The 25,391-nt window shown below is 43.1% G+C and overlaps 2 protein-coding genes across 4 annotated transcripts in view; one reads left to right on the top strand and one right to left on the bottom strand.

The window, feature by feature from the left end:
* ACP2 (acid phosphatase 2, lysosomal) overlaps positions 1-3,539 on the top strand; it is an 11,524-nt gene extending 7,985 nt beyond the window's left edge. Inside the window, exons 11-13 of one of the 3 annotated variants that reach the window (XR_003434452.1) lie at positions 395-512; positions 869-1,839; positions 3,352-3,539. The gene's annotated coding sequence lies outside the window, so the exon portion shown is untranslated. Of the gene's footprint in view, positions 1-394; positions 513-868 lie in introns of all 3 variants that reach the window. The other 2 variants (XR_003434453.1, XR_003434451.1) reach the window with 2 other exon arrangements.
* On the bottom strand, positions 28-21,737 carry DDB2 (damage specific DNA binding protein 2). Its single transcript, XM_027114792.1, has 10 exons — positions 21,386-21,737; positions 20,105-20,238; positions 19,509-19,700; positions 4,703-4,848; positions 3,331-3,430; positions 3,061-3,238; positions 2,590-2,732; positions 921-1,085; positions 729-774; positions 28-427 (listed from the first exon to the last, which is right to left on the bottom strand). The coding sequence occupies exons 1-10, from the start codon at positions 21,510-21,512 to the stop codon at positions 378-380; spliced, it is 1,281 nt and encodes a 426-aa protein (XP_026970593.1). The 5' UTR covers positions 21,513-21,737; the 3' UTR covers positions 28-377.
* Positions 21,738-25,391: the final 3,654 nt, after the last annotated feature.

A 25,391-nucleotide genomic window follows, 5' to 3' on the forward strand; every position in this document is an offset into this window, starting at 1 on the left:
GTCAGTGCTGGAAGACCCACTCAGAAGCTCAGTCGGGTATGGTTTTATTGGCCATGTGAATAGTGAACACAAATCGAAAACCACTACCTGATCCTCTGCCACTGCATGTCAGAGAGGAGAAAAGAGAAGCTTGGCTCCAGGCTAGATATAGCAAGGACCCTTGGGGCAGCTGGGTCGCCAACTCTGGAGTTTCTGGAGCTACGTCCAGAACAGTACATGCCAGTGTCCCAGTCCCAGTGTCGCAGTCCCAGTGCCCCTGCTCCAACCCTAAGGACTCGGATACCTCTGGCCCTTTAACACAAAGCCGCCTCTTCTCGCAGAACTTGTTCCCATGGGGCTCCAAGCCCTTGCTTGGCCCCCACCTTCATTAATGTCTCTCATTTACGCTTCCCAGCTTCCTCCTGGCTCCAAATGAGAATGTGATAACCTAGGAGGAGTGAGACCAGTCTGACTCGCACCATCCATTATCAGCCTCTGAAAACTTGGGGCTGGTGTGGGGAACCTAGGACTTGGTAAGGAGATACCAGGAAACTGGGCAGCAGCCAGGCATTGCTGTGACCAAGACAAAGCAAGAGGGATGGAGGGCCTAGGCCAAAGAGCCCGCTGTCCCCTGGTCATCATCTTTACTGACTATGACCCTGGGGTGAATGGAGCAGCACTAAGCTGAGGTTAACCTGCCCTGAACCTTGGGGAGTAGGGTGGGCTTTACCAGCCTGAGATTCACTCACCCATCACAGAGGCCAGTGTGTCCCCCATGGGATTGAACTCATTGAGCTGCAGAGACAAGGGGATAAGCATGAGGAGGGAATGAGGGTACTGGGAGAAGGGCACATAAGGATTAATTTCTGGTCATTTTTGATCCAATAAGGTAAGATGAATCCCTGCTTCCTCCCATTATTATTTGAGGGCCCAAGCCTCACCGACATGATACCAGAAGATTCTGGGTCATACAGCTGATACATCATCTTTCCTGAGCTTCCGTCAAACACATCGATCGTCCTTAATTCATGGGAGGTACAACTTTTGAAATTAGGATCTGGGTATCGGCCCACGACAATGAGGTTGTACCGAGGATGCCAGGTTGCCTAGGAGATGGAGAGGCAGGTCACAAGAGTAAACGCAGAACACTGTCAAGAGGGACATCAAAAGTATCTTTGCCACTAACAACACTTGTTCATACAACTGCCAACAATTTAATAATGGAGATAAGACCTACATGAAACAACAGGAATGGTTTTCAAGTGCGTGCGCATCTACCGTTGCAAATTTAAAATCCCCAGCTGGCCTCCCTGACCCTTAGGACACCTTCAGGCCTTCTCTCTCCTTTGCATTTCCTGAGATCATACCAACTGATAAATGTTTTAACATCAGCCCGACCCAGACAAGAACCAAAGAGGTAAGCCTACAAAGCGAAAAGCCTCCGGTAAGCAAAACCAAATAGGACCTAATAAGTTCTGAAGTAATCCCACTACTCTCCCTCCTCCATCAATGTCAATGAGTTGAGTAGAAAATGGCTAGTGACTGAAGAAGGGGAGGACACCTGTGTTCCTCAGATCACCCTGCTCAAAACAGATCTGGCAGCTGTTGGAATGACAGATCTTGATGGGATTTTCCCAAGAAAGCTTTTCAAGGAAGTTCTGAAGGAGAAAAGACATGGTTAGCAGGAAGGAAGAAGTGCTACCGGCAGTGGCTTGGAAATAAGTCACAAACAAGTCACACCTGGGATGCTGTTGGTTGGGCTGGCTGGATACCAAGTGGGAGATAAGGAAGGAAGGATCCATGGGGAACACCAACTGCTAAAGGACCCTGATGTTACTGAGAGCTTGGATTTGATCTGAGGTACGTGGGGGCCACTCTACTACCAAGTCATCACTGTTTACTGAGTACTTACTAGGCGCTAAGCATGTTGCCACGTGCTTTAAGTATAAGGATTTATCCTCACAACAACCTTGTCAGGCAGATACCATTATTCGCTTTTTATAGACCAGGAAACTGGGATCCAAAATTTGAGTAATTTGCTCAAGGATTCTAACCCCGGGGGTGTCCGCCTGCCTGAACTATGCTATACTGACTAGAGAAGTACAGGCATGAGATCTGGAGGTCTGAAGAGGGGCTGTGGTTCTAGGAAAGAATATATACTAGTAAAGCAGAAGGACTGGCAGAGTTCAGACTGCTTGGGGCATGAGCAGGAAAGAATCACAGGACTTGAAGACTGTAAGCCTTAGGGACTGAGGCCAGAGAAGCCGCTAATGAGGGCTAAGATTAGCTTGCAGATCAGCTGCACACACAGGTAACTGAAACTAAGGGCAGAACCGAGGGTTAGGATCTCAGAAAGTGCCCACAGTGAGATCTGGGCTGCGTGGAAAAAACTCAGGGAAATAAGCTTATCAAAGAGACATGAAGAAAACTCAGCAAAATGGGATCACAGAGCTGGACAAAAGGTGCAGAGAGAGCCAGAGAATAAGAGATTGCTTTGTGTCAGCACAGGAAGAGGTCTAGCATTGAAGGCTTCTGTATCTGCCCCCTTCTCCCCACCCTGGTAGACCTGATCCATCCCACGATCACAGCTCCCTTCCCTCCATTACTTACCTTGATGGGTGTCAGGTGCTGGAAGTGGCGATGAGGGTGTGGGATCAAGCTTGGGGGGCAGTCCCACTGGGAGGCAGAGTAAACACGGATCTCACTCTTCTGGTCAGTGGTCAGGAGCTGGGCACCGTCGGGACTGAAATGAGCTGGCAAAGTGAAAAGCCCCTGAGCTCAGGGAACCACGGGCCCCCTGTTGTCCTGGCCCTCACAGGCCTCTTGCAGGGGCACCCTCCCTCCCTCTCCTTTCTAGAGACAGGTGGAAGGGAGGTGAATCTGGGCTGCGAACAAAAACATCCTAGAGGCTCAGCAGCTGATACGAGCAGCTAGAGTCAGAAAGGCTTCAGGACTTCAGCTTGGCCGATGCTATCAGGGGTATAAAGGTTTGGCCTAGTGGCTTCTACACTTTGAGGGAAAACCCCTGAAGCGGTCGGGTCAGCAGGGTCTGCAGGAAGGACGAGGTCTGGTATATCACACCTGCGTTGACGGGATGCCTGTGCAGCAGCGAGTAGAGGAAGCTGGATTTCCCTCTAACCTGGCGCAGGTCCCAGATTTTCACTGTTTGATCTACGGAGGCTGTGGCCAGGAACCAATCACAGCACGGGTTCAGGGCCACGTGGGTCACTTTCTTTTTGTGCATTCTCAGATTCCAAAGCTGCAGAGAAGAGCTCGGTTCAGGTGGGGGGTGCAGAACCGAGGCTGGGGGTCAGGGAGGGAAGGGGAGGACCTAGGCTCCAGAGAACGCACCTCCCTGCCGTCCATGTTCAGCAGGATCACGTTCCCCACGTTATCTCCTGTGACCACCACTCGGCTTCTGACAGACACATCCAGGCTGCAAAACCAGAAGCTGGAGGGAGAGACTGTGCTGTAAGATTCTTGGGGACAGAGGCAAGTTCCATTTATTCACTGTTGCAGCTCACGTATATTAGACAGTCAATAAATATTTGTTGAATGAATGAATAACTTGTCGTGGACTCCCAGTGAGGAGCACTCAGACTTGTCTACCATCCCCACAGAGGTTATGGGGGTGGTGGGGCTCAGAAACTTGTCCAGTTACTGCTGGGCCCAGGATCCTCAGCTACTCAGAGTCCCTGAAGCAGCCAAACCCAGAGCCATAACGCAGGTCCCCAGGCGGGCTTGCCCCCTTCAGCCCTGGGTCCTGAGGAAGACTCAGGTATTGCTTTCTTCCTTCACCCTCCACCCTTGGTCGGGCCAAAGGAGATGTGACACACCAAACAGGGACTGCCCAGCTCTGTTCCTCACAGCTGGCTAGAAAGGAACTTCTGCCCCCTTCTGAGCTTTCAGGGGGAAAGGCACACACAACTCAGAAGCTGTATCTTGCTCTTTTGTCCCTCAGACTACATGATGTGAAGAGATGGGGTTGGAGGGTGCTTCAGGGATCCTGATACCCAGCCAGGAGAGCTCAGATTCACATTTTTTTCCCTCAAATCCTTGCTACACTGCCTTTTGCATCCCTTGTAAACATCTTGCAGGGGGAGGGCTTCTTGTGGAAGAGTAAGTCTATTCTATCACCTGTCCTATTGCTCCTGTATTTCTTACCCCTGTGGGGCAGCCCAGTGCTAGTTAGACCCCCACACCCCCAAATACTTAGGGAGCAAAGTCATGTCTCTGGCTAGAAATCAAAGTGACAAGCATTTTGTAATTTCTCCAGCCACTTGCTCTTAGGGAGTCCAGAGTGCTTTATGGACATGATTATATCCATTTAAGCTTCCATCAAGGAACTGGTCAGGTCATTACATCCCAGTGAATGCAAGGAATGGAATCTTAAGTTCTTCATTCCTGGTCCAGGCTTTAAGTGGCTTTCTAGACAAATGCCATGTTGACTTGTCCAGTGAGAATCAAGGTCTAGTCTAATACAGGAATGACTGACAGAAGAGCTGAAGCTCCAGAACCGCTCCCTGAAGCAGTAACCCACCTGGCCCAGAGTAAGAGCAGCTAAAGAAAAAGTCTGAGAAAGAGAGGGAAACGTGGAAAGGAGCTAACACCTTTCCTTTCTTCCCCGTGCCAGGTTTGGGTGAAAGAAATGGGACCTGGATGCTCTCGCCAGAACTACACCGAGAGCCTAGAAGCCCTTTCCCCTCTGAGTTAAACTACTCACTTGCAGGTGCCTGAGCTGGCAAAAACTCGGAGAGTGTTGCCTTTAAAGTCTTGCAGCCTAGTTGTTCCCTCCATTGAGGAGGTGAAAAACTGGTTGGTATTGAGAGGGTTAAACTTCAGCCCAGTGATGCTCCCTCCAGCTCCAATCTAACACAAGGAAGAAAAAAGCCAGTGAGTGACAACGGCCCAGGAAGAGGACCAGGCCTGGGTGCATATACTCCGCTCAGACACAAGAGCCAGCCAGACTGCACTTGGGGCCAGGCCAGCTTAGATGCCTAGACAGTAGGATGCTCTCCACAGTACTGTTTCTTAAGGTTTTAGTTTTAATTTCATACTTTTTAATTAACATACAGTAAATTTGTTGTTTTTGGTATACAGTTCTATGAATTTTAACACACGTATAGATTTGAATAACCACCACCAAAATTAGGGTGCGGGACAGTTGTGTCACTTCCCCCAAAATCCCTTGTGCTCTCCCATTGTAGTCCCATCCTCCCCCCGACTCCTATCCCCTGGCAACCACTGATCTGTTCTCTATCACTATACAGTTGTTTTGCCTTTGACAGACTGTCATATAAATGAATTATACGGTATGCAGCCTTTTGAGACTGGCTTCTTTCATTTCCCTCAGTGTAATGCCCCTGAGTTTCATCCAGCTTGCTGTCTGTATCTATAGTTCATCCCATTTTATTGCTGAGTATTCCATTGTGTGAATGTACCATAATCTGTTTATCATATAACTGCTCTTTTCAGAAGAGCTTCAGCTTGGAACAGTGGCTGGGTTAGGAGGGCTGATGTCAGATCTGAGCTCCTTCCTGTTTTTTCCAGACATCTCAGACAATGATGATGAAAATAATCATGACATCAGTAGCATAACCTTATTAAGTGTTTATTATATATCAAGCACTGTTTTAAGAACTTTACATCCTCAAGGCTCTTCCTCCACTTCTCCCGTATGCTGTTGCTATCCCAGCCTTAGTTCTACAAGGCCTCTTACACAACATCCACTTAACTCAATCAGCATACTAACTGGTACTTTCCATTCCCTCTCTAAAACATTCTGATGCCCATGGTTCACCAAACCCTGCTGCTATATGATAATCTGCTCCCACTAGCTGAGTTCTATGCTTACGAAGGGTTAGTTGTGTTTGTTCTTAAACCTATGTATGCCAGTTGTAGTTTGTATTGTAATCATGTAATTTAATTTACATGATGTGATTTATTAAACATTTAAACTTTAAACACTTAAAACATTTCATCAAACGTAATTTAATTAAACTGATGAAATATGTGCAAAAAGAAAGACTATTGTTATTTCTGTGAAATCCATATGAACACTTTGGAAAAACTAGATAAAAATGATTTGCTAAAAAAAAAAAATGATTTGCTAAAAATAATAGTTGTTGAATTAAGCATGGGTGAGATACTTATAAACAATTAGGGTGGGAAACAGTAATAAAAATTTAAAAAGAATCTGCAATCAGATTGCTCCACAACTAATTTTAAGTTATGTCTCCACTTTTGGGGAATGGAAACTAGACCCTATAAAAAAGGCATTATGGATATGGTTTATGTAAGACCAGGTGAACCCTAATCAGTGAACACTTACTCCAAGAAAAGGACTGGCCCTACGTCAAAGCGTTAGTAATAAACACATGTAAACAGTTTAAGGTAAAACGCATGAGCGTTCTAGCAAGGGTGGGCTAAATGGTTATGACCAGCTCTTGCACTGAGAAGGACTAACCAAACCTGGACAAAATATGAAAAAGAGATATGTTTGAGACTTCCAATTCCAGTGATGGTGGGTTAGCTGGTGTCAGGCCAACCTTCTGTCAAGAAAAACTAGAAAAGACAGAAAAAATACATGTTTTCAAAGGAAAGTCTGAAGTCAACGAAGAGCTATCAAGGCATCAAGGACTTGAAGAGAAGAGAGAGAGAAGAGAAGCAGAGAGGTACGCCTGACATTTCGATGCTGCTTTTCCTCTTGAGTCGTATGCAGATAAGAAAGTGGTGGCTGAGAAGCTGAAGAGAGGTTCTGTGCGTCTCAAGAGGGGCAAAAACTGGAGTTCAGACCTGTCAAGGAGGAGAGGTCTTGGGAAAAACCCAGCTTTTAGCTAGGATCCCCGAAACCCTAAAAATAAGAGCAAACTGGAAACAGACCATCCCTCACAAAGACTGAAGTCCAGATTCAAATCATTTCAATCGCTGATCAGATTAAGATGATCTGATTCCACCTGACCTGCCTGCCAGAGGAAAGAAATTCTTTCTGGAGGAAAATAACAGCACTCAAAACTTCAAATTATATCTCTACAAGTTTTTATATGCAATATTTGGCATCAAATCTAAAATTACCCAGAATATCAAATAACCAATAACTAAGAGAAAAAACAATAGTTGAAAGACACTCACAGGAGATCCAGGTATTGGTGCTATTAGACACAGGCTTTAAAATAATTGTAATTAGTATACATTTAAAAAATAGGCCTAATTTAAAAATGGACAAAGGGAATTCCCTCGCGGTCCAGTGGTTGGGACTTGGCGCTTTCACTCCCGTGGCCCAGGGTTCAATCTCTGGTTGGGGAAGTAAGATCTGGCAAGCTGCACAGTGCAGCCAAAAAAAAAAAAAAAAAAAAAAAGGACACAGGATTTCAACAGACATTTCTCCAAAGAAGATACACAAATAGTCAGTGGCACATGAAAAGATGCTCAACATCATTAGTCATTAGGGAATTGCAAATCAAAACCACAATGAAATACTATTTCACATCCACTAGGATGGCTATAATCAAAAAGACAATTACAAGTGTTGTAAGACAGCCTATGGAATGGGAGAAAATACTGCAAACTATATATCTGATCAGGGGTTAATATTAACAATATATAAGGAACTCGGACAGCTCAATAGCAAGAAAACAATCTGATTAAAAATGGGCAAAGGATTTGAATATACATTTTTCCAAAGAATATATACAGATGGCCAACAGGTATATGAAAAGGTGCTCAACATCACTAATCATCAGGGAAATGCAAAACTACAATGAGATATCACCTCACACCTGTTAGAATGACTATTATCAAAAAGACAAGTGATAACAAGTGCTGGCCAAGATGTGGAGAAGAGGGAACTCTTGAATACTGTTGATGGGAATGTAAATTGGTAGAGGCATTATGGAAAATAGTATGGAGGTTCCTCAAAAAATTTAAAATAGAACTACCATATGATCCAGTAATTCCATTTCTGGGTGTATATCAAAAGGTAATGAAATCAGTTTCTCAAAGAGTTCTGTCCTCCTGTGTTCACTGCAGCATTATTCACAATTGCCAAGATACGGAAACAACTTAAGTGTCTGCTGATGAATGAATGGATAAAGAAAATGTGGTATGTGTGTGTGTATAATGGAATACTACTCAGCCTTAAAAAAAAGGAAATCCTGCCATTTGCAACAACATGGATGAACATGGAGGACGTCAGACACAGAAAAACAAATACTGAATGATCTCAATTTCATGTGCAATCTAAAAAAGTCAAACTCACAAAGGCAGAGAGTAGAATAGTGGTTGCCAGGGGCTGGGGTGGGGGCAGGGTAATGGGGGGATGTTTGTCAAAGGGTACAAAGTTTCAGTTATTCTTGAGATCTAACGTACAGCGTGGTGACTATAGTTAATATACTGTACTGTATACTTGAAATTTTCTGAGTAGATAAGTGTTCTCAGCACGCATGCGCGCATGCACACACAAAAAACTATGTAAGGTGATGGATGTTAATTAGCTTGATGGTGTAATCATTTCACAGTACATACATGTATTAAAACATCATGTGGTACACCTTAAATATGTACAATTTTTGTCAGTTAAGTGTTGGTGAGGATGTGGAAGAACTGAAGCCCTCCTACATTGCTGGTGGGAAAGTGAAATGGAGCAGTTGCTTTGGCAAACAGGCAATTCCTCAAAAAATTAAACATAGAGTTACCATATGACCCAGGAGATATATACACCCAAGAGATATATACTCAACAGAAATGAATATGTTGATGTAAAAACTTGTATGCAGATATTCATAGGAGCATATTCATAATGGTAGTTAAAAAAGCTAAATATCAATGACTCAAACATCCACCTCAAGGAGCTGTAAAACAAACAAGAAGCTAAAACCAAAGAAAGTAAAAAGAAGAACAGAAATTAATGAAATAAAACAAATACACTGTGGAAAGAATCAACAAAGCCAAAAGTTGGTTCCCTGAAAAGACTAATATAATTAAATTGATAAATCCCTGGTGAGAATGACCAAACAAGAAGGCACAAATAACCAATTTAATGAATGGAAAACATTATCAATATACATCTTAGACATTTTAAAAGATAATAAGAGGACATCATAAACAATCTTTTGCCAATAAATTTGAAAACTTAAGAGTTAATAGTCAAATTCCTAGAAAAGTACAAACTTGCCAGACTGACAGAAGATGAAAAAGAAAAATCTGAATATGCTGGTATCTATTAAAGAAATTGAGTCACAACTAAAAACTTTCTTGCAAAGTAAATTCCAGATCCTAATGGCTTCAGTGGTGAATGTACTAAATATTTAAGGAAGAAACAATCTTTTTTTTTTTAAACTTTATTTTCAAACTATCTCAAACTCATAGAAGAGTTGCAAGAATAGCACAAAGAACTGTTTTTCCGGAACCATTTGATAATAAATTGCCAACATGATGTCCCATCACACTCAAATACTTTATTGTGTACTTCCTACAAGAATATTCTCTGACATAGCCACAGTAAAACCGTAAAACCACCAAAACTTAGTGGTATCTAAAGTAGTTCAAGCTCATAGAAGCAGAAAGTAGAACTGTGGTTGCCAAAGGCTGGAGGGAAGGGGAAATGGTGAGTTGTTATTCAGTGGGCACAGTTTCAGTTTCACAAGATGAAAAAGTTCTAGAACTCTGTTGCAAAACAATGTGAATATAGTGTTAGTGCACTGAAAAATGCTTCAGATGATACATTTTGTGTTATGTGCTTTTCCCACAGTTTTTAAAAGAAGCAGTATCACTTGCTAGAAATATAACTGTAAAGGTAAAAGAGTGAAAAAAATAACATTTAAATGAAAAAATCGACTATAACTAATAAACCAAAACAAACAAAAAACAGTGTAGTTTACCACATTAATAGAATAGAGGAAGAAAATCATTGCTGACCTCAAGAGACAAAAAAGTATTTGATGAAATTCAATTATAATTCACGATAAGAGCTTCTGGCAAACTATGAATAAAAGAGGAACTTAATCTGATAAAAAGTATTTAAAAACAAGTTTTAAAAACAAACAAGCTCTTAGGTATATACACAAAAGAACTGAAAACAGTTCTAACAAAAACTTGTACATGAACATTCATGGCAGCTGAATCATAACAGCAAAAGGCAGAAACAATCCAAATGTCCATCAACAGATGAATGACAAAACAAAATTTGGTGTATTCATACAATTGAATATTATTCAACTACAAAAAGGATAACATGGTTGAACCCTGAAAACATTATGCTAAGTGAAAGGAGTCAGACCCCAAAGGACAAATATTTATTGTATGATTCCACTTATATGCAGTACCTAGAATAATCAAATTCAGAGACAGAAAACAGATTAGTAGGGCTGAGGGGAGGGGTAATAGAGAGTCATTGTTTAATGGGTACAGAGTTTTGGCGATGAAAAAGTTCTGGAGATGGATATTGATGATGGTTGCACAACAATGTAAATGTACTTAGTACCACTGAATTGTATGCTTTAAAATGGTAATTTTCCTGTTATGTATATCTTATCACAATAAAAAGTAGCAGAAACCTTGTTTAATGACAAAAAATAAAAGCCTTCTATAATCAAGAATAAGACAAGGGGCTTCCCTGGTGGCACAGTGGTTGAGAGTCCGCCTGCCGATGAGAGGACACAGGTTCGTGCCCTGGTCCGGGAGGATCCCACATGCTGTGGAGCGGCTGGGCCCGTGAGCCATGGCCACTGAGCCTGCGCATCCGGAGCCTCTGCTCCACAGCGGGAGAGGCCACAACGGTGAGAGGCCCGCATACCGCAAAAAAAAAAAAAAAGAATAAGACAAGGATGTCTGTTATAGCCAACATTCAACAAAGTAGTAGAGGTCTTAGCCAATGGAATAAGGCAAAAAAAGAAGTGAAAAAATGGTAAAGTGAGAATTCAAACTCTCATTTATTTGTAGATGACAAAACTGTGTAGGAAAAAAATTTAAATCCTCAGAGAAACTATTAAAATTAGTTAAGTATGAATTTCTACTTCCAGCTATGATGGAGTGTCAGAAACCAGATATATCCTCCTGCCTTACACAACTAAAAAAAAATGAAAAAATACATGAAATGAGTTTTCAGACATTGGGCAACAGGCAGCACAAGACAAGAGGGAAAGAAATGAGGCAGCCCTGCAATTGTCCCAGCTTACTGCTTGGAAAGAGTATCCAGGCTGCAGCACAGGGAGAGAGGACCCAAACAGCCTAATAGTCTCATTAAGCTGAGGTGACAAGTTGGGAAAGCCAACGGGGCAAGAATTTGTGGGGGAGAATGCTGGAGGGGGAGATATACAGAGAGAGCATTCTGGAGATTTTCAGAGGGGTCCCCTCAGGCCTTGGAGTAAATATTGTTGGGTAAATATGTATAAGGAAACTACATAAGGCTGAGGTAAAACCACCAGAAGTGAGTAGAAGGAGAAATCCTCAGAACAGTCTGTATTCTCACCAACCAGAATGAAAAAATTCTTAACATACAGAACATTGAGTAGAGTCCTCAGAAGGGTACTGCCTCAGGGTGAGGTCAACTCACATCTAAACTACAGGCTGCCTTAGACCCATGCTAACTGGAGTAGGTTGAATAATGGTCCCCCAAGATGTCCATGCCCTGATCCCTGGAACCTGTGAATATTACTTTAGATGACAAAGGGACCATTTTTAAAGCAGCCAAAAGAAAAAAAAAAAATCACATGAAGAGGAACATAAGAATGAGAGCAAACTTTGCATCAGAAATTATCTTTAAAGTACTAAAAGAAAAAAAAAAGTCCTATGAACCTAGAATTCTATACCCAGCAAAATTACCTTCAAAAAAAAAAAAAAAAGGAGGGGGGGCAAAATAAAGACGTTCTCAGACAAACAAAAGGGAAAAAAGCATCACCAACCAACCTACATTACAGGAAATGTTAAAGGAATCTCTTTAAGCAGAAAGAAAATGGAAAATGTTACCAAAAGGAAGTCTGGATCATACAGAGTGAAAAGCCCTGGAGATGGCAAATATGTGGGTAAATATTGAAGTTTTTTTCTCATTTAAAAAATATCTTGGGACTTCCCTGGGTCCAGTGGTAAAGCATCCACCTTCCAATGCAGGGGACACAGGTTCGATCCCTGGTTGGGGAACTAAGATCCCACGTGCCATGGGGCAACTAAGCCCGTGCGCTGCAACTACAGAGCTCGTGCGCCTCAACGAGAGAGCCTGCCTGCTGAAAACTAAAGAGCCCATGTGCTCTGGAGCCTGAGCGCCACAACTAGAGAGAAGCCAATGTGCCACAACAGAGCCCGCACTGCAATGAAAGATCTCGTGTGCCTCAACGAAGATCCCGCATGCCCCAATTAAGTCCTGACGCAGCCAAAAATAATAATAAAGTAAATATTAAAAAAAAATAAAAATTAATATCTTTAGGGACTTCCCTGGTGGTCCAGTGGCTAAGACTCCACGCTCCCAATGCAGGTGGCCTGCGTTCGATCCCTGGTCAAGGAACTAGATCACATGCTACAACTAAGAGTTCGCTTGCCGCAACTAAAGATTCCGCATACCACAACAAAGATCCCATGTGCCACAACTAAAACCCAGTACAGCCAAATAAATAAATAAATATTTATAAAAATAAATAAAAAATATCTTTAAAAGATACCTGCCCTGCAATCCAGCTATTCCACAACTAGGTATTTACTCGAGAAAAATGAACACATATATCCACACAAAGACTTGTACATGCATGTTCACAGCAGCTTTATTTGCAACAGTCAAAAACTGGAAAAAGTCCAAATGCCCTTCGACAGGTGAATGGATAAATAAACTGTGGTATATCGATACACTGGAAAACTACTCAGAAAGAAAAAAAATACTACTGATACATGCAAAAATGTAGATGAATCTCAAATATTTATACTGCATGAAAGAAGCCAAAAAAAAAAGAGTATATATTGTATGGTGCCATTTATATAAAAGCCTTGAAAATGCAAATTTATCAATAGGGATAGAAAGTGGATCAATGGTTTTCAGGTGTCAGAACAGAGGGAAGAAAGGGATGGATTTCCAAGGTGTGTGAGGAAACTTCGGGGGTGATGGATATGTTCATTATTTTAATTGTGGTGATGGTTTCATGGTTGTATACGTATGTCAAAACTCATCAAATCGTACACTTTAAACATGTGCAGTTTATCATATATTAGCTATATCTCAATAAAGATTTAACAAAAAACAGAAACAAAAAGATAACTGTGTAAAGCAAAAATAAAAATGTAGGGTTTATAACATATGTAGAAGTAAAATGTAGGACAATGACAGAAGGGAGAAAACAGAAGTAAATATATAGTTGTAAGAGTCTTACAATACATGTGAAGTGGTATAACATTATTTGAAGGTTCTCTCTTACATTAAAGATGTACATTGTGGGGAATTCCCTGGTGGTCCAGTGGTTAGGACTCCTCACTTTCACTGCCAAGGGCCCAGGTTCAATCCCTAGTCAGGGAACTAAGATCCCACAAGCTGTGTGGTCAAAAAAAAAGAGATGTACATTATAAACCCAAGAACAACTACTAAAAGAGAGAAAAGAGAAAGGAAAAGAAGTGTAACTAATAATCCAATAGTGGAGATAAAATGGAATCATAAAAAGTACTCAACCAAAAAGAAGACAAGAAAAAAAGAAAAATGGAGCAAAGCAATGGGACAAATAGAAATATAAGATAACAGACTTAAACCCAATCATATTTATAATCATATTAAATGTAAATGGTCAAATGCTCCAATTAAAAGGTAGAGATTTGGGGCTTCCCTGGTGGCGCAGTGGTTGAGAGTCCGCCTGCCGATGCAAGGGACACGGGTTCGTGCCCTGGTCTGGGAAGATCCCACATGCCGCAGAGCAGCTAGGCCCGTGAGCCATGGCCGCTGAGCCTGTGCGTCCGGAGCCTGTGCTCCGCAACAGGAGAGACCATAGCAGTGAGACGCCTCCGTACCCCCCCCCAAAAAAAAAAAGGTAGAGATTGTCAGATTGGATTTTTTTTTTTTTGGCTGTGCCACCATGTGGCTTGTGGGATCTTAGTTCCCCAACCACGGACTGAACCCAGGCCCTCAGCAGTGAAAGCACCAAGTCTTTTTTTTTTGTTTTACATCTTTATTGGAGTATAATTGCTTTACAATGGTGTGTTAGCTTCTGCTTTATAACAAAAAGCACCAAGTCTTAACCACTGGACCACCAGGAACTTCCCACAGGTTAACTTTATTTTAAATGAAATTTTTAAAAAAATTACTGAGATATTGACGTATAACACTGTATTAGTTTTAGGAGTCCTAACCACTGGACTACCATGGAATTCCCAGATTGGATTTTTTTTTTACATGCTATCTACAGGAAGCTCATTTATATACAAATACACAAATACATTAAGAATAAAAGGATGAAAAAAAAGATATACAATGCAAATACTAATGATAAAAAAGCTGCAGTGGCTACATTAATATCAAACAAAGATTTCAAGACAAGAAATATTACCAGGGGTAAAGGGAGACATCACACAATGACAAAGTTGTCAATTCATCAAAATGACAAAATTTTAAACGTGTAAGCACCTAATAACAGAGTTTCCAAATGCTTGAAGCAAACACTAAAGGAAAATAGACAGAACCACAATTTTATAGTTGAAGATTCCAATATTCCTCTCTCAATAATTGATGAGACATAAAATCAATAAGGATACAGAACATTAAGAAAAAAAAAGATACAAAATATTTAAACAACACTATCAACCAACTTAACCTAACTGACATTTAGAGAATAATTCACCCCAAAACAGGGACTTCCCTGGCAGTCCAGTGATTAAGACTCCATCCTTCCACTGCAGGCAGCATGGGTTCTATCCGTGGTCGGGGAACTATGATCCCACATGCTGCGCAGTGCAGCCACAGGAAAAAAAAAAAAAAAATTCACCCCAAAACAGCAGAATACACATTTTTTTTCAAATGCATATGGAAAACTCACTAAGATAGTCCGTATGCTCAGCCAAAATACAAATAAAAAATATAAAATGACTGGAAATCACGTAAAATGTCTTTTGTTCATAACAGAATTGAACTAGAAATCAATAACAGGGAGGTATCTCAACAATGCCCAAATATTTGGAAATTAAACAGAATACTTCAGAATAACCCATAGGTCAAAGAAGAAATCATAAAGAATTTGGGGGGTTCCCTGGTGGCGCAGTAGTTGAGAGTCCGCCTGCTGATGCAGGGGACACAGGTTCATGCCCTGGTCTGGGAGGATCCCACATGCCTCAGAGCGGCTGGGCCCGTGAGCCATGGCTGCTGGGCCTGTGCGTCCGGAGCCTGTGCTCCGCAGCGGGAGAGGCCACAACAGTGAGAGGCCTGTGTACCGCAAAAAAAAAAAAAAAGAATTTGGAAAATAATTTGAACTGAATGGAAACAAAAACACAACAAAATCTGTGAGATGCAGTTAAGAAATAGAGGGAAATGTATAGCATTAAATGGTTATATTAGAAAAGAAAGGTCTCAAATAAACAATTCAAGTTTCTATCTTAAGAAACCAGACAAAGAAAAGCAAATTATACCCAAAGTAAGCATAGGAAAGAAAATAATACAACAAAAGTCAACAAAAAAGAAAACAGAATAACAACAGAGAAAAAAAATCAATGAAACTAAAAGCTGGTTCTTTGAAAATATCAACAAAATTGATAATCCTCTAACAAGACTGATTAGGGAAAAAAAAAAAGAAGACACAAATTACCAATACCAAGAAATATGAGGGGGCTTCCCTGGTGGCGCAGTGGTTGGGGTTCCGCCTGCCGATACAGGGGACGCAGGTTCGTGCCCTGGTCCGGGAGGATCCCACGTGCCGCGGAGCGGCTGGGCCCGTGAGCCATGGCCACTGAGCCTACGCGTCCGGAGCCTGTGCTCCGCAACGGGAGAGGCCACAGCAGTGAGAGCTCCGCGTACCGCAAAAAAAAAAAAAAAAAGAAATATGAGGGAGGACATTACTACAGATCCTATGGATATTAAAAGGATAATAAGGGAATACTATGATCAACTTTACACCACTAAATTCAAAAATTTAGATAAAGTGGACAAATTACTTGAAAGAAACTACCAAGCTCCTTCAAGAAGAAATAGATAACCTAAATTGCCCTGTATCTATTAAGAAATTGAATACATAGTTAGAAACCCTCCAACAAAGAAAACTCCAGGCACAGATGGCTTCACTAGTGAATGCTATTAAAAAATTTAAGAAAGGAATAGTACCAATTCTATACAAATTATTCCAGAAAATTCAAGTGGAGGGAATACTTCCCAATTCTTTACATGAGGTCTACATTACCCTGATACCAAAACCAAAGGCATTACCAAAAAAAGGAAATAAGATATATATTTTTTAATTTTATTTATTTTAATTTTTAATTAAATTTAATTTTTAATTAATTAATTAAATTTTTATTTTAATTTTATTTATTTATTTTTGGCCCAGTAGCATGTGGGAATCTTAGTGCCCCAACCAGGGATCGAACCCGTGCCTCCTGCAGTGGAAGCATGGAGTCTTAACCACTGGACCGCCAGGGAAGTCCAGGAAATAAGATATTTTTAAGTGGTCGTCATCTGGTACAAGATGACTAAACTAGGATATGATCTAATAAGTAAAATACAACAGATTCTAGGATAGAATATTTACATAAAAATATAAGTAGAAGAACGGGTGTGTATAACAGTATATACACGCACATAAAGATGCCTCAAATGGGGATTTCAGGTAATAGTTACTTTATTCTTTATACTTTTTTCTGTATTGCCTGAATTTCTTACAATGAGCACAGGTCATTTTTACAATGAGAATAAAATAATCTTCATTTTGAAAATGTAATACATGTCCCCTTGCCAAGGGCCTGAAAGATTAAGATCAGAGCCAAGGTCAGATGACTAAAGAAATGACAAAATGAAGCACTGCTGCTCCCTCAGTCACTGGTCTCAAATCAACTTTCTGCCGTCAGTTCCTGGGAGTAAAAACAGACAGTTCTCCAGACCACCTACCCTTCTCCTGCTACAACCTAGTTCCCTACTAGTCACAGAGTTCAAATGCCCAGACCAATCTCCACAACAGTGTGTAAGGAAACTTCACTTAAATGTACATCATAATAAAGGGTGATATAAACCAAAAGCAGCTTCAGCCTGACACAAGTTCAAAGCAGTTATCATTCCCCTTTTTGTCAGGAAACTCTTCCCCTAGGACACTCTTAGGCTGTTTCTTAAAGTTCTCTATTCCCATGTCCTGGATGCCTAGGAAAAAAACCAATCTCCTCCTGCCTGAGCTCTGGGTTCTGACTTCAACTTAAAGCTACCCCTCCTGGGGGTCACCTGTCTCACCAGCTGGGTAGACAGACCACCAAGTAATCCCCTGGCTGCCTTTCTTTGGGCTTCAGGCACTTATTTTCTTGAACACTGATCTCATACCTTGAATCCTAATCTTCAAGCCTGCCTAACCTGGCCTTTTCTGATGAGCTGCTCTCCAAACCCTCCACTTAAAAGAACTCATCCTGGGTTTACCTTTGGCCTCTAAACCTGAGGTAGAAAAACAGTGAGCTAATGCAGAATCCAGTTCACAAATGTGTTTTGTTTAGCTACAGAGCATGTTCAATTTCACTTAGTTCCCAACATTAAAAACCAGGATATTTTAAATTGAAACCCCTGAGTACTGTTGGCGGGAATGTAAAATGGTACAGCCTCTATGGAAAACAGTATGGTGGTTCCTCAAAAAATGAAAAATAGAGTCACAATGTGATCCAGCAATTCCACTATGGGTACATAACCAAAAGAACTGAAAGCTGGGGCTCGAAGAGATATCTGTACAACCGCGTTCACAGCAGCATTATTCACAAAAGCCAAAAGGTGGAAGCAACCCAAATGTCCGTCAACAGATGAATGGATAAACAAAATGTGGTACATACATACAGTGGAATATTATTCAGCCTTTAAAGGGAAGAAAATTCTGACACGTGCTGCAACACGGATAAAACTTGAGGACACTGTGCTAAGTGAAATAAGCCTATCACAAAAGGACAAATACTGTCTGATTCCACTTGTATGAGATACTTAGTCAAAATCACAGAGACAGAACGCAGAATGTGGTTGCCAGGGTCTGGAGGGAAGGAGGAATGGGGAATTAGTGTTTAATGGCTACAGAGTTTCAGTTTTGCAAGATGAAAAAGTTCTGGAGACTGGTTACACAAGAATGTAAATGTACTTAAAGCCACTGAGCTGTAAACTTAAAAATGGTTAAGAGGGTAAATTTTATATGTGTTTCATTACAATTTTTTAAAGTCAGAACATTTCAGTCTTCATTTGAAAAAATCAGATCTGATACCTCAGGACCTAGATTCCCACCTGTCAACCATCTCCAATTTACCACTAACCACCACCCTACATCATTCTTGTATCTGTCTGGCTTCTTTACGCATGTGAATTTGTGGCTCCTGCTCTAAACCCAGAGCATCACCTTTCACAGTATAGCCCTCCAATGTCAGTCCCCAGCTGGGCAAGCTAGCGGTCTTGTCTTTGGTGGAGGGGCCAATACCCTCACCCCTCAGCGACTGATGACAAACACTAGCACAATTAAGAGCACCCCTAAAAAGCTCTATGCCAAACCTTGCCCCAAACACACTCTGCCTTTCCTCCTTTTCTCTCCATTTATCTAAATATTGTTCTTCCTCACTCCTCACTCATCTATGAAACCTCTATTGACCCTAATTCACAAGAGGTTCTTCCTTCTCTCATGTTCTGTATGTAGCATTTAGCATCTGTACTGCTGTATTGTTAGTTATCTTGTCGGTAGACATCCCACCTATCCAGTTATACTCTAAGCCCCTCATTCATTCAACAAATACAAAGCAGCTATCTAGGCCAAACATTGTTTTAGGTACTGGGGTTACAGTGGTAAATCAGAAAAACAAGGTCCCTGCCATCATGGAGCTTACCTTCCAGTGGGTAAAGAAGTAAAACATTTCAGATATTGATAAACATTGTGGGGGAAAAGTGAAGCAGGATAATGAGATAGGGAGTCATCAGTGATTAGGCAGAGCGGTCAGTAATAGCCTTTTTGAAAAAATATATTGAGCCGAGACCTGAATGGTAAGAGGGAGCCAGCCATGAGAAAACCATGGGAAAGAGCACTCCAGTCAAAGGGAACAGCAAGTGCAAAGACTCGGCTTCAGGAATAGAAATAGCCAGTATGGCTAAAGCATAGGGAATGAGGAAAGACAGTAGTACAAGATGAGGTCAAGGAGGTAAGAAAGGGCTTAGATTCTAGGTGATTTACGAGGGTGATCAATATTTCATACTTCCTAATATTTTAAGGGCAGGCGTTCAATAAAGAGTTGAGTATCATCACCATTGACCCGTTTGAAAATACCCACAGTTATTTTTGATCCCAATTATCTCCTTGTTACCGGATGACTTTTCATCCCTTCAACACACACTTCTTCAGCACTATCGTCTGGCACAGGGAACTGCTCACCCCTTTAATGAAGGTGGGTTTGTCCTTTATGCCAAAGTTCCAGAGCAAGATATCTCCCCCTTTGGAACCCACAGCCAGGGTGCTGGGGTGAGTTGGGTGCCACGCCAGGGATGTGGCCCTCCTGTCAAAAGGGGCAGCCTTTTGGAATATCCGGTAAGAAGCCAGAGAGTTCAAAAAGGACTGCTGGAGACCCTGATACAGAGAGAAAAAAATTAAGTTGAATTAAAACGTAAGGGTAAATTGCCAATCTCTGACTCCCGCATAGATAAGTGGGGTCAGGTCCTCCCACTAAAGGAAAAATAACTGCCTGACTCTGTGCATAAAAATATTTGCAATATACATGATCTAATCATGGAAAGCAAGGAGGCAGGGTGCATTCCTGCTGGGACGCCCTACAGCATAGGACTTCTACATGGCTGAGTGCCCAGTGGGCACTTCTACATGACTGAGTGCCCAGGAGTCAACAAGATGGGGGTGATCTGACCACTCCGCCGACCCACTGAACCAACCCAGCATCTAATTTTGGACCATCCAGCAGTAAAAAAAAAAAAGGCACCATGCAAACCCTTGAGCTCTTCAGCCAGGAAACGCCTCACCTGCTGTAGTGATGGCCAGGCAGCTGTGCCCAGCTTATGCTGGTGGAGGGCCCTGACGATGCTGCATGGTGGCGGGACCCGCAGGCTAGCCAACCCCGCCCAAAGGCAGCCTGAGTCAAATCTTCTGCTAGGACCTGCCAAGCAGAACAGACAAATATTTTCCGCTCCAATCTCACTCAAAGATTTTTCTGCTGAAACATCCCCAAAAGAAAGCCTTGTTCCTTCATTCGGCATAGACAATCTCTCTTATCATCTCCTAAGGTTTTTCCATGTTCTGCTCAGTCTCACCCAGCACAACAAATAAATAGTGAGTAGGAATTCAGCCCCTTCCAAAAAACATTCCCCAAAATAGTACTTCTGAAGTGAAACTATGATCTTGCGGGGTTCCTGAGAACTGAGCCAAAGAAACACATGAGAACTGCAGAACTCTTCCCAGTTTGGGCTGGAAAACTAGTGATAGGGTTGGGTGACAATTTAAAAGTTATATATAAAGCACAATAAAAAGATTTTAGGACAGCATAGAAGTGACTTTTCGGGAAAAGCAGTTTCTTTAAATCCTATATTAAAATAATGTAGAGGTGACCAGTGGTTGGCCCTAAGTCCAATCTCTTCTCCTTAAAACCAGCAGATCCTTAGGGTCCGGTGTGGCGCTAAATTCGCTAGGCTACTTTGGGGAAGGCAGATCCACCTAGAATAGGAATAAAGCAACTCTGGATTACCAACATGTATTTGAGGACCTGATCTCTATGAATCCCGCCTCGTGACAACCGATTCTTTCTTCTCATGAACAAAAAAAACACTTCATCAACAACCCCCTGTCTTTGGAGTTCCCTACATTCCTTATAGCCCCAGGTTCAAGCCCCAATAAACCCCTAAGAATGAGTTTTCGAAGGAAGGAAGGAGGGAAATGGGAGGGTTTCCGCAGTTAAACCAAGGACATACAGCTAGCAATCGTGACTAGAGAAATTAAGTACACACACCACTAGGCAAAGTAGGATTATCTTAAGCAGTCCTCAGTGTGTAAAAATTCTGGTACAAACAAGGAATTTGAAAAGTCCGTTGTGTCTGTTGTAATGGAGCTCATCTGCCTCTTCCTGTCACCTGAGGGAGGTTAAGCCCAAGCTCTAAGGTGTCATAGGACCTGCAGACAAAATGCACAGCCTGAGGCGTTCATAATTTGGGACGGCCTCAGGGACCCAGGCGCACCCACCCCCCACTCCAGCCTCCTGTGTGAGAACCCCAAATGGCGGAATTAATTAAAGCAGCAGGCGCAGGCAGTACCGGGGCCCTTCAAACAGAGCTTCTTGGCCTCGGGCTCCAGCTCCCAGGGGCTTCTGTTCCTCTTGCTCTTGGGACGCACAACCACCTCGGGGGTCTTCTGGGTTTCTGGGCGTTTCCTGGGAGCCATGGCGTCCTCCGTGCGAAGGGGTACTATGCCTTATGCCGAGATGACCGACGAAAGATTGAGAAGCTTCTGGGGAAAAACAAGGCGGGGACCACAGAACCCGCGGAGCCACAGGTAGGCCAACTAAGCCAACTTCCCGCCAAACAGGCTCACCGGCAAGGCGGGGGCGCGCGCGGAGAGATGGGAAGTGTGTGAGGGGAGGGCCTCATCCGCTCCCCAGAGAAAAGGGATACCGCCTACGTGTTGGCCCTGAGCTAGTCCAAGTCAGCTGACCTGCCAGAAATAAACATGGCCGTTGGTGTTCGGCCTCGCAACTTGAAGCCTCTTCAGACGCGGCGCTGCCAGGCCTCTGGGCCCCGCCCCCCGCCCCAGACCGGATGCTAATCAAGGCTTCGGCTCCGCCTTCTCCACCTTCTACTTGGCGACCACGCCCTCTCGGGTAGTGTGATTGGCTGATCCGTGAGTAGGCTTTGTAGAAAGCAAACCGCATCCCGGCGGTGGAAACCGAGCTGATTCTGCCTGCTGGCTTTGCGGTCGATGTCAATTGCTTATACTTCTCCAGCTTTGACGAATCCCAGCGTCTCTGTGGAGAGTGGTTGAAACTCGCAGCTTTTAATTAAAGTTTCCCCAAACCTGCTTAGTGTCCTCCTAAGGAGCAACCCGGGGCAGTGATGATGGGCCGGAGAGCGTGCGGCTAACTGCCCAGGCTGAGGTCTTGTGCCAAAGACCATTGCAGTGAGCCTCATAGGCGTCCCACCCGGCCCGACAGGAGACAGCTCTGATGCACCCCGCTTTCTGCGTCGAGCCAGGCAGGAGATGGGGTTGGTCGGGAACTGCTGGTCCTTTCCTTCCACCGTCTAAGTCAGGTGCCAGGTGCTTTGGGAGAGTGACAGGAGACAAAAATGCATTAATGGTAGATCCTGCATTCAAGGAGCTTTCAGACAGGTAGGGACAGGAGAGAGTGCCAAAAAAAATAATAACTCTTGGAAAGAAATGATTGCTCCTAAAGAAAAATTGGAAAAAGCTTTCTTGATGGGAAGATCAGCTCAGGGTGTTAGAAATGGCAGCCAGCAGGGGAAAGGGCAAGCTAATGGTTTCTCCCCTGCAGGCCTGTAGCTGTGTTTTCAGAGCTGTGTTACAGAAGCAAGCTGCCCTCTCCCCCTTACTCAGACCAGCCATTCGTTTCACCTCAGCGGGCGCTCATTTCTGGAGGATCCTGAAGTATGAGAAACAGCCCTGCCCCTAAATAAGGTTTACAATCTACTAAGAAGAAAAATACATGCTAGGGCTTCCCTGGTGGTGCAGTGGTTAAGAATCTGTCTGCCAATGCAAGGGACACGGGTTCGAGCCCTGGCCCGGGAGGATCCCACATGCTGCGGAGCAACTAAGCCCGTGCGCCACAACTAATGAGCCTGCGCTCAAAGGCCGCAAGCCACAACTACTGAGCCCACGTGCCACAACTACTGAAGCCTGTGCGCCTAGAGTCCGTGCTCCACAACAAGAGAAGCCACCGCAATGAGAAGCCCGCGCACTGCAACAAAGAGTAGCCCCCGCTCACCGCAGCTAGAGAAAGCCCACACACAGCAAGGACGACCCAACACAGCCAAAAATAAAAACAAATAAATAAACTTATTAAAAAAAATATGTGTGAAACAAGTCAAACAATTCAGGCTAGAACACAATTGAGTACTAAACTGTGGTGTGCCAACCAAGACTTTTAGATGCATTCAGAAAAGATACTCTAATGGAGAAAGTAGTATTTAGGAAAGCCTCACGGGGAAGATGGGGTTTTGTGGAGTTTGCTGGGGAATGGAGAATAGCATCCTAAGAGGAGAAACAGATTGATGAAAGTTAGGAATGGGTGTGGGTTATGAGAAAGAGAAAAGCAGCTCCTGGCATCTGGGTGCTGGCCTGGTATTATTAGCTAGGCCTTAGTGTTCTGTAGAAATAATTTTGCAAATCATCAGCACAGACAAGGCCATTCTGTGACCACGATAGATCAACACAAAAACATAATCACTGATGTTTGAACACAGGCAAAAGTATGAACATTATTCTAACCACAGAAATGACCAAACATCCCCCTGTTATTTTGGCTAATATGAATGACTGCAGATTCTTTGTTAATCACAGCCTTAGCTTTGCTTCATTCTTACTGATAGCCAATCACAGAATCACCCCTGTTTCCTGACAGCCTCCAATACAGAGCAAAACCCCACTTCTCTGATCCGTTATACAAACCATCCAACACAAGCCAATCCTATTTTGTTTTTTGGGTTGTTTTGTTTTGTTTTGTTTTTCTGGCCGCAACGCACAGCATGTGGGATCCTAGTTCCCCGACCAGGGAATTCGGGCCCTTGGCAGTGAGACCACGGAGTCCTAACCACTGGAATGCCAGGGAATTCCCTCCTATTTCTTTCTAATACTTTCTTCCAGAGATGTCCCACCCTTCCCCATGGTATGCATCCTCTGTTGCAATGAGCAATAGACCCAGAGTTCAACTATAGGAGTGTCCCTGATAGTATTTGGCTTGGGGGCATTTATAGGTAGATTAGGAGGCAGCTTGAAGAGGAGGAAATTGATCACATTAAGGATTTGGGCAAAGTAAGAGAGGACAGATAAAGGGGGAGGTTGAATGGCAAGCAGAAGAATTCATTCTACTGACGTTTATCAAAAACCTACACTGTTCCTGGCATTATTCCAGTCAAAAAGAATGCTGACTTTGCTGTACAGTAGAAATTAACACAACATTGTAAATCAGCCATACTTCAATAAAATTAAAAACAAAAATGCTGATATGAAAAATGTTCTTTCCCCCCATGGAGTGTGCCTTTTTTTTTTTTTTTTTTTTTGCGGTACGAGGGCCTCCCACTGTTGTGGCCTCTCCCATTGCGGAGCACAGGCTCCGGACATGCAGGCTCAGCGGCCATGGCGCACGTGGTGTGTGCCTTTTAACAGACAAATAAACCTAAAGCTACAGTATTGTGTGACAAGCTGGGTGAGAGAGGAAGCGTTGGATTCACGTGGGGTGGGGGCGGGGTACAGAAAAAGGATGCTTGAACTCAGCTTGGAGTGGGGTAAAGAAGGGGCAGTGTTGGGACTTCCCTGGCGGTCCAGTGGTTAAGACTCCTCACTCCCAATGTAGGGCACGCGGGTTCGATCCCTGGTCAGGGAACTAAGATTCCACATGCCATACGGGCACGGCCAAAAAATTTAAAAAAAAAACAGTCAAGGAAATGTTCCCAGAGAAGGTGACACTTAAGCTGAATCTTGAGAGAAGACTGAGGGAGGGGAGAGTGGGAGAACATTCCAGGCAGAAGGAGTAGAAAATGGAAAGGCAGGAGGGTTATAGCCGTTCATGAGCAAAGGAAATGTCCTGCTTAATGCCAGATTTTCCCACCATCCCTTTTTAGGATTGAGAAGTCTTCCATGATGGATTAAAAAACAAACAAACAAACCACTGTGAGCAGTGAAAACCTGCCTTGCCCATACCAGTAAAGCGCTTTGCCTCAGGTTGTGTGTTGGGCCATTCTTACCCTGAGTTTTGCTGTTCACTGCAAAGCAGCTGCTGAGGGACTTGATGTCATCCATTCCCATCTGATGAACCGTCGGGTGCAGGGTGGATAAAAGTATTTAATACATTTTTTTTGACGCAGCTAATCTGATAATGAGGTGAATGGTACAGTATTGCTCTGGTTTCATGCCACGGAGAGGCTGTGCCATGACACCACGTTTACAGATATCTTGGTTCTAACTGTGACACTACTTTTGACATAAGGCATCACAAGGCAATTCATTCAAAAGCTGCTGGTGATAACAAATCAGGGTCTCGTGTTTGCACTGGAAGCTGGGCAGACCACGAGCGTGACCCTAAATCATGCC

The sequence above is a fragment of the Aethalodelphis obliquidens genome, unplaced genomic scaffold (genome assembly GCF_003676395.1).
Source record: "Aethalodelphis obliquidens isolate GAN/ISIS:26980383/991018 unplaced genomic scaffold, ASM367639v1 scaffold14, whole genome shotgun sequence".
NCBI lineage: Eukaryota > Metazoa > Chordata > Mammalia > Artiodactyla > Delphinidae > Aethalodelphis > Aethalodelphis obliquidens.